The sequence below is a fragment of the Macrobrachium nipponense genome, chromosome 10, assembly GCF_015104395.2.
Source record: "Macrobrachium nipponense isolate FS-2020 chromosome 10, ASM1510439v2, whole genome shotgun sequence".
NCBI classification, from domain to species: Eukaryota; Metazoa; Arthropoda; class Malacostraca; order Decapoda; family Palaemonidae; genus Macrobrachium; species Macrobrachium nipponense.
Genome location: NC_087204.1, coordinates 73,396,031 through 73,406,030, shown reverse-complemented (window position 1 = coordinate 73,406,030; position 10,000 = coordinate 73,396,031). Strand labels below are relative to the sequence as shown.

The 10,000-nt window shown below is 35.8% G+C and overlaps 1 protein-coding gene across 1 annotated transcript in view; it reads right to left on the bottom strand.

Annotated features, from left to right (window-relative positions):
• Window positions 1–9,473, bottom strand: part of LOC135224005 (uncharacterized) — a gene marked incomplete at its 5' end in the record, with an annotated part of 28,337 nt that extends 18,864 nt beyond the window's left edge. The window contains one exon of the mRNA XM_064262930.1: window positions 9,236–9,473. Coding sequence (XP_064119000.1) covers window positions 9,236–9,473 — 238 coding nt within the window. The remainder of the gene's footprint in view (window positions 1–9,235) is intronic.
• Window positions 9,474–10,000: the final 527 nt, after the last annotated feature.

Sequence of the window (10,000 nt, the reverse complement as noted above, 5' to 3'; positions counted from 1 at the left end):
CGCAAATCTCCAAAATGCGTATGTCGCATTTTCCTAATATTTGCTCCTTTTCACATTAGGCGTTTCATAAAGTTTTATATATGAAAATGTGCGCAATTTAATTTAGAATACAACAATGAATATTTGAAGGTTGTAGCTTTTCTCATTTGTGAAATAATTGCATATAAAGAAATATATATAAATAAATTCGACATTTGGTCAAATTTAACTCTTCAGATATGGTTGAAAACTGCAATTGTAAGCTAAAACTCTTACAGTATAGTAATATTCCATTATTTATCTTAATTTTGAAACAAATTGGAAGTCTCTAGCACAATATTTAGATTTATGGTGAATTTTTTAAAAGAATATGTTTTTACGTCCGCGCATTACGAATTCATGCATCATTTTGTGATAATATTTTCTCTGTGTTGCTTTTATCTTTTTACAATGTGTTATATACCAAATTGATCGCAATTTGTGTAAATTACAACAACAAAAAATTAACTCGTTACCTTTAACCGATTTGCACACAGCGCGATTTGAATACAATCATATATGAAATTTTGTTTTTGCACTATCATATATCGCATTATTTATATATGATAATGATAATTTTTTTCATTTCTGATGGTTGCCTACTAAACTTCAGGCAATGACAAAAATAGGAGCCAAAAATGAACTCTTAATCGTGAAAACTAAGCACGCTGTGATTTTTTGAAAAAAATATTTTTTCCGCTTCAGCGCTCACTCCGAAACCCCCGGCCCACGGAAGATGATTTTTAATATACCACTTCGGAAGATGATTTTTAATATATCACGAGAAGCTTAGAGGGGTTGTTAGCATGGCATCGGTGAACAGTGTATCCAAGGATGGGTTTACGTGGTTAGAGTTGCTAAACTGTAATGATACAGTTAGGAGATACCATATATATTGATTGGATTTCCAAGATTGGAGTTGTGATAGTGGTTCAGTGGCTATCGTAGAGGGGAAACCTGAGTTTTCGGAGGCAGAAATGCAATCAAGGAAACTAATATTTAGAGAACATTTAGCTAATGCGGATTATAGCGAACACGTTGAAGCGATAAGCGAGCTCTTGGCAGAATTTGGGGATACGGTAGCCTTACAAGGTGATAAATTGGGGTTGACTAATGTGTTAGAGCATAAGGTAAAATTGGAGAGTGGCACAAAACCTGTTTATATTCCTGCATATCGCATACCCTTTAAAATCAGAGAACAGGTAGAGAAAGAGGTTAATAGATGGGAAGAAGAAGGAATCATTAGACCTAGTGTGTCTCCTTACAACTTTCCCTCATTAGCGGTGCCTAAGAAAGACAGTTCTGTCCGTGTATGCGACGATTTTAGATGTTTAAATGAAAAGACGATCCCTGATCGCTACCCAGTCACGTGCATACCAAATCTTTTCGTTGAAATTGGGGGACATAATATTTATAGCTCAATTGATTTGGCGCAGGGTTTTTTGTTGGTCCCTCTTAGTGAGAGTAGCAAGGAATATAACCGCTTTTTCAGTGCCCAAGGGACACTATGAATTTATGCGAATGCCTTTCGGTTTGTCGGGTAGTCCGATGACCTTTACCAGGTTGGTGAACACAGTTTTGCACGGGTTATTGGGCAAAAATGTTTTTGTGTAAATGGATGACATCCTGGTCGCAACAGGCACGATCGCGCAACACCTGGAAGTGCTTACAGAAGTACTTAGGAGGCTTAGATTAGCGGGGTTGAAAATTAAGCTACCCAAGTGCTCATTCTTGAAAAAGCAGATCACATATCTAGACCACGTCATATCTAAGGAAGGGGTTAGAGCAAATGACGATAAAGTCAAAGCAATAGCAAATTTTCGCACCCCCAGATCAAAGAAAGAGATTAAGTCATTCCTGGGTATCGCCGGTTTCTTCAGGAGGTTTGTGAAAGGGTTCTCTAATATAGCAGCTCCCCTAACTGATGTATTGCGGGAAGACGTTCAATTTCAACGGAAGGAACCCCAGGCGGAGAGTTTTCAAAAGCTCAAGGACGCGCTAATGAATCCCCGTTTTGAAGTTTCCAGATTTTAGCGAACCTTTTACATTAGTGACTGATGCAAGCCAGGAAGGTATAGGTGCTTGCCTTAAGCAAAAGTTCGATGGGAAATTTCATCCTATAGCTTTATATAGCAGGAAGTTCAGGACAAAGGGCAGCAACGAGAAGTCCATGGCCACCATAGATAGAGAAGCTTTTGCAATAGTGTCGAGCTTAGTCCATTTCAAAATGTTACTGATGGGGATAAAGTAGAAGTTCTTACAGATCACAAACCATTACTGGATCTTTTTAATAAACCCGATTTGTCGCCTAAAAGAGCTCGATGCTTTTTAACTATCTGAGATTTTGATGCAAAGCTCAAATATATAGAGGGCAAATTTAATGTAGTTGCTGATGCTCTCAGTAGGAGTTTTCACGACACGGAAGGTTTCCAAGTCACACAAGTCACTAGCGAGGCCATACAATGGGATATACCTCTCATGGAGCAAAGGCAGGATGAAGACGAGATTTTAGTAGATGAAAAAGCGTTCCAAAGAGGGGAATTAGTTAGGAAACGTTATAAGTTGCCTTTTTCGGGTTTGGAGTTAGAAGGTAATCTATTGGTTAGGAAAATTAAATATAAGTTGAGAACCAGTGAAAGTAAAGGAGATACGACACAGATCGTAATTCCGAAGGTCCTAATTCCAGTGGTTTTGGATATAGTTCATTGCAGGGTCAGTAGTCCACACTTGGGAATAGAAAAAACGTATGATGAGGTTCGTGCTAAATACATTTGGAAAAACATGGGGAAAGATGTGGAAAATTTTGTAAGGAATTGTACGGTGTGCAACGCATGTAAGCCTGCAAGGACAACTTCATACAAATTAGGATTGTATCCTATACCGAGTAGACCTTTTCAGAGAATACATATAGATATCCTGGGGAATTTTTGTGAGTCTAGATATGCGAACAAGAACTTGTTAGTGATAATAGATGAACTTACAAGGATAGTAGAAATTTTCCCACTTATGCATAAAACAGCCGAAGATGTAGCCATAGCGTTTTTCAATGGTATCATTTGCAGATATGGCTCACCCGAAGTTCTATTAACCGACAATGGGCGGGAATTTGTGAACAAAACCTTGGAATGTTTAGCTGAAGTCATGGGGATACAGGAAGTAACAATTATTCCATACAGACCCGAGGCTAATGGGTTGTGCGAACGAGCAAACAGGAAAGTGCTCGAGGCTCTCAGGAAAACTGTAGGAGGTAATGATAAGAATTGGGACAGATATGTTAATGTTGTTAGACATAGTATTAACACTATGGTTAGTGATTCCATTAAAATGTCCCCATTTGAAGCTTTGTTTGGTTGTCCAGCACGAGGCACATTTGATTTGCTAACTATACCTCATCATGGGGAGGATACGATCGAGGCGTTGGTATCCACAGCGAGAGAGAGACATGCTTGTCTCAGCCGTAATCTCGAATCCACAACCAGAGATATGGTACAGAAGAGTAATAGTAAAACATCTGATCCCAAGATCAATGTCGGAGACAATAAATTTTTAAAACTTAACGTGAGAAATGAACTAAATTACAAATTAGGCCTGAAGTTTGAAGGTCCTTTTAAAGTCATTGAAGAGAAAATTGGAAACAGATTTGTAGTCTTAGAGGAAAAAACAGGTTGGTCGAGGTTAACACATATCTCGAAATTGAAAAGAATTGGTTGAGGTGATTAATATATTGTCGCGCAATTGCATTTTTTTCTTTTTTTTTTCTTGTTATCTGTTTTTTTGCAGTTTGGTGGCAGAACGCTTTTACGTTTTTTTTTTCTCTTTTATTTCCTTCTACTGTTTTTTTTCTTATTATGCGCAAATCTGCGGTGTTTTGGTGTAAGATTTCGGGGTTAATATTTTACGTGGGAAGTTGTTGTAATACGGCAAATTTTTGTTTTAGCTGAGAAACGTGATGATAAACATGTGATTATTCCTGTGTGTATGATATTTGGGGCTGAATTTTTGGGGTTTCACGAGCCGAATAGATGACATTGGGGTTTATTTAATTCGGGCAATGTCGTGGGGAGTTAGGATTTAAGGACAATTTTTTGGGGGGGATGATTTTTTTTGTGTGGGGTTATTAATTAAATGGAGGGAATATTTTTATCACTGGAGTGATGTTATCATTAAGATGGTGATTTATATATATATATAAGGAGATGGCATTAATCCTTGGGGGTGACTTTTTTTTTGGCGGTATATAATTATGAAACTGTGAGTTTATCATAGTTTTTTTTTTTATCCCAAATAGGTGATAATTTTTTTTATATAATTGGGCAGTATCGTTTGGGAGAGTTATGTCTTCGAGATAATTTTGGAGCACCTTGGTCATGTCCTGGAGATAGTTTGTGAAATGTGCTGATGTGGTTTCAGTATAGAACATTTTTTTGAGAATCCTGAGTTTCTGGTGTTGCGAGTCTGACTATGCTGCAGTTCGAAGCACCTGAGGTGTTCACGGGTGGATTTTTTGCCAATGATGTTGTAATGAATCCGGTTCCGGATTTTTCCCTTTGGAATTGATTACTCGGGGATTTGCACTATTTCTCGTAGATGTTGATTATGGCATTCCACGGGAATGTATCGTGTAAGGGGATTCTTTTTTGGTCGATGGGATTGCTGCGGTAGCAAATTCCGTAACAGTACGCATTCCGTTTTGGGAAAGATATTGAATTATATATGTTTCTTTTTCTCTTATGTGTGCTGTGTAATGGGGGAAAGTTCACTTATTATTGTTGTTATTATCTTTTTTGTTTTCCTTTTTTCTTTTTTTTTTCTTACGAGAGATGTTGTAATGGGGGTTAAGCTCTAAATAGCATTTCTATTTTAGTTAGGAGATATAATTTGTCAGGGTATGTGAGTTAGATAGAAGGGGTGTTCGGCATTATATTTTATGGAGGTTAGTTATATAAACCATAAAAGGGGTTTTTGCTGTTAGACTTTATGGGTTCTCTTTTGATAGCGTGTTTGTCATATATGGGATTATTTGTGAGGATTCGGTGGGTAAAGATTATATTTTGACTAGTAGATTGAGTATATTAATTAAAGACGGATTTGTGGGGTAAAGCAAGACTTTAGTTATTTTATGATCATGTAGACCTTTTAAATACGGACACAATGACTTTAGAGAATTCCCAACTCTACGTGATGGTGGCGATGGAAACGACTTCGTTCTACAGTACCAGAGGTCGAGTCAAGTCTACACACGAATAGCGTTTCTATGGACTGCCTTTGCAAAGGATGAGATGTCTTCGATATATCGTCTCAGGATACGTTCTGGGATAAATCAGGAGTCTACAGTCTTCGATGAGGCGGGTGCGAGTAGGACTTGCATAGAAGTCACTGGATATTTCCTTGACAACGGGGTGGTGACCACGTTTCCTTCAGTAGAAAACGTCAAATCTACATTTCGCGACGAGAGGGTGTTGGATACACTCACAAGGGTCGCAGATGTTGAATAATGGCACGTGCTGAGTTGTTTCGAGTTGGTTTACGCACTCGACCTGCGTCTACAACTATTCATCGAGTTCTGCTTATCTTAGTGGTGAGGATGAGCCTTTCATTAGTTAACGTTACACAATACCAATATTAATGATCATGCTAGGTGCTATACTGATCACAATTTGTGCACTAGGAGTTCTTAAACTTTTGTGCATTCGGTGAAGCACAAGGGCTCCAGCAACGGAGGTAGCCCTAAGTCATGTGGTAAATTGATACATTGTGCATTAGTTGCTGATGTGGTGTGCGACAGGAGTGCACAAAGGACATAGGTATATATATATATATATATATATATATATATATATATATATATAGATATATATATAATATATATATATATATATATATATATATATATATATATATATATATATATATATATATATATATATATATATATATATATATATATATATATATATATATATATATATATATAATATATATATATATTATATATATATATATATATATATATATATATATATATATATATATATATATATATATATATATATATATATATATATATATATATATATGTCCCCTTCGAACCTAAAAAAATTTTCATATCCGATTTTGTTGAAATTCGCAGCCTTTGAAGGTTTCTGTCTAATAACTGCACATGCCTTACGAGCAGGATCAATTGTAATCCGTTTCCGGCTTATGAAGCCTTTTATAGTGTCCAGATTTCTTGATAATGTGCTTCAATAAACAGATTATGGCAAGATTATAGAAGTATACATGACATAGCTTAGTCATCTGAAAGATCATGAAACCGAGAAATCACTATCATCATAAAAATTTCATAGAGGGTTTCACTAATAAAAAATGAAATCTTAAACCCTTGAGATTTTGAGGAAAAAAAGTTCATATACTGGGATGATGCTGTTTATCTGCTGTAAACTTATTTAGAGATGAATGTAATGTATTTATGATTGTGGAATAAATCACTATAAATGATTTTATTTAGATTAAGAATGCAAACTCTATAGTTTTCCATTTAAAAAAATCATGGGTAAATAAAACTTGGAATGTTATTTTTTTTTACTGAAATTACTCGCAGGAAAAATATTTAATACGTCTCCATAACACGAATGCAAATGCTAAAATGCTCTGTTAGAGAACCTAATAATTTTATTTATAACCAAGTTTTATTATAATTAATTGTAAGTTGAAGCCGCAATAGCTGTTGAGTTATTGAAGCAATTAACATAAAGAGAGAAAGAAAGTTTGGGGCGATGGGAGAATTTGAATAGCTCCTTGTTTAAAGTCAAAATTTACCTTAATTCTCTGATTTACCATCAAAGTCATCTATTACAGCTATCTCTCTCTCTCTCTCTCTCTCTCTCCTCTCTCAGTTACGTGCCAAATAATGTCTTAGCGTTAAGATTTCAATAGCTCAGCAACAGAGAGAGGGAGAGAGAGAGAGATCTGTAATAAATGATTCTAATGGTGAATCAGAGAATTAAATGTAAATTTGGACTTTCACAAAGGAGCTATTTAAATTCCACCCCCCCCCCAAACCCCCTCTCTCACCTGCTGAGCTATTGAAACCTTAATGTAAAGACATTGTTTGGCATTTAACAGAGAGAGAGAGAGATCTGTAATATATGATTATGATAGTGAATCAGATGATTAAATGTAAATTTGGACTCGAACAAATAAGCTATTTAAATTCTCTCCCCACCTCCACCTCTCTCTCTCTCTCTCTCTCTCTCTCTCTCTCTCTCTCTCTCTCTCTCTCTCTCTCTCTCTCTCTTCGTGAAATGCTAAATAATGTCTACGTTAAGGCTTCAATAATTCAACAACCGAGAGAGAGGGAATGGGGGAAGAATTCAAATAGCTCTCTTGTTAAAAGTCCACATTTACCTTTAATTCTCTCATTCACTATCAGAACCCTTTATTGCAGACCTCTCTCTCTCTCTCTCTCTCTCTCTCTCTCTCTCTCTCTCTCTCTCTCTCTCTCTCTCTCTCTCAGTTAAATGCCAAACAATGTCTACATTAAGACTCTAGGAACTCACCAACTATTGAGGCTTACGCTTACATTTAGCAAAATAAAATAAAAATTGAAAGTCATAAATAAATTTTTTAGGTATTTGTAACAGAGCAATTTAACTCTTATTGTTGGATGTTGTTAAATGGTAAGTTATTGATAAAATGTTCAAAGTGAGTCGTTAAAACCATTCTAAGTTAAGCAAACACAGCAAAAGTTGATTGCAATGAGATCTCAGCATTAAATAATGGAGGAAAAATCATAGCATTACTGAGGCCCAGCGTCAAAAATTCTGCACATTTCTTAGTAAGGCATTTCGTCACATTACAACTCAAAGATTAAACGTGATGTTATGATAATTTCATCATTACAAATATTTAGAGGAAGAATTTCTGAAGGTATCTGTTAGGTTCCAAGTTTAAAATAAAGCTTGTATGATGAAGCATTTTACAATCTATTTAAATATAAACCAATTTCTAATTAATAGAAGCCAACTGTCATGAATACTTGACACTCCAACTCCAACTAAAGCTTTCTCCTTATAACACCTATTAAAAATACATTGTGGGCCTGGTCATATGCACTAATGTGTGAAGGATCTTCACTAAGATTTTTTAAGCAGCTGATGTAATAAATTAGACGTGATAGGTCATGAAATTTACCCATAACTTCAGATGTTTCCAAGAAACAGAACTTCTGGTCACTCGGCGGCTTGGTGACGTCATGTTTCCAGAGTTGAATGTCTAAAGCTCTGGCAAAATTGACAACACGACAATAGAGATTATGGAGATGCACATAAAGGGAAATTATGTTATTCTTGACAGACGTAATATGATGTAAAGTAATCTGATATCCTAGCACATTTCTTCGTGGCAAGGCCACAGTTTCAGCTAATCTGATCTCTTATATTGTTCAGGGCTTGAGGAATGGGAGAAGAGAAAAACGCGTGGTGGTTATCAGAGCCAAGGAAAACCTAAGAAGTTAGTGAGTTCCACAGCTTGGTAGAAGAGGAAAGAAAAAGTTATGCTCTATGTAGTCATTGTTGTCATATAACAGAAGATATCCAACATGTCATTCTAAATGCTAGAAAATTTACAGAAGTACGGAATACGTCGATAGGAAATTTGACTGTAATGACATTCAACTTTTAACTTAAATAACTAACAAGGAATACATAAAGATAAAGAACTTCAGAAGAAAGTTACAAAGTACATCATAATTTGTTTAGGAAAAACCAAACCCGCTATAGTCATATTAAAATATCAAAACAGCCAGATTAGACGAACTACGGTTAAATTTAGTCACTAAACAAACTGAAGTTTGTACATGTAAGGCGACTACATTTAACAGTGATATTTGAGATAGGGTCACATAACTTCATAGGAGGCTATTTTGTAGCTATTAGATTAGAGTATAGTGTTTTGTGTAAAAATGATAAACAATATCAATGGGGGGGGGGGGGGGGGGGGGGAAGGTGGCTATTATTTGAACGAATTTGGAATGAGCCTCATGTTAAACTCATACCTTCACTCCTAATGCATACGATATTAACAAACTAATATTCCTCCACAAATAAGTTAGCATGACTAATCTTAATTTGTATTTCTTATGTGATTCTGCAGGGGAGTACATAGGCTCCAGTAAAAGAAACCAGATCCCTACTAAAAGAAAGCAGAATATGCTCACCATCGACGAACTCTACTTTAAACCGAAGGACTCGGAGGAGGATGCAAGCGAATGTGTTCAGAGTTAAGCAGAGTCCTCCTTCTAGACTGAGGCCGGCCTCCACCACCTCTTGCAGCGTAGGTACGTGCTTCTCCTCTGCCGACTGGGCCAGGATGCTTACACACTGATGTAAAAGGTATGTTCTGATCAGCAAACATTTATTTAGATAACAATATTTAAAATACAGCCAGGTATTGAAATGTCCCCTAGAGGATATATATATATATATATATATATTATATATATATATATATTATATATATATATATATATATATATATATATATATATATATATATACACACGCGCGTACTTAAGGTGGTCAGTGCCAGCAGAAATTATTGTTTTTCGTTGCATCAGCAGACTGTCATGGTTGTCTTAGTTGATTATGATTACCGTGTAGTAGTACCATCCAATACGTCAGATAGCAAAAGCAAATACAGAGGTCTTATTGTCCCTAGCAGATGCAGTCATAATAAGTTATAGCTACTTCAGACAGTGCGAACAATATTAATAATTTTTCTTTCCAAGAAAAAGGAAAATTATTAATATTATTCGCACTGTGTCTGAAGTCCCTATAACTTATTATACTGCATCTCTGGGGGACAATAAGTACTCTGTAATTTGTTTTTTATCTGACGTATTGGTTGGTACTATTACACGGTAATCATAATCAACTAAGACAAACATGACAGTCTGCTGATGCAACGAAAAACAGTAATTTCT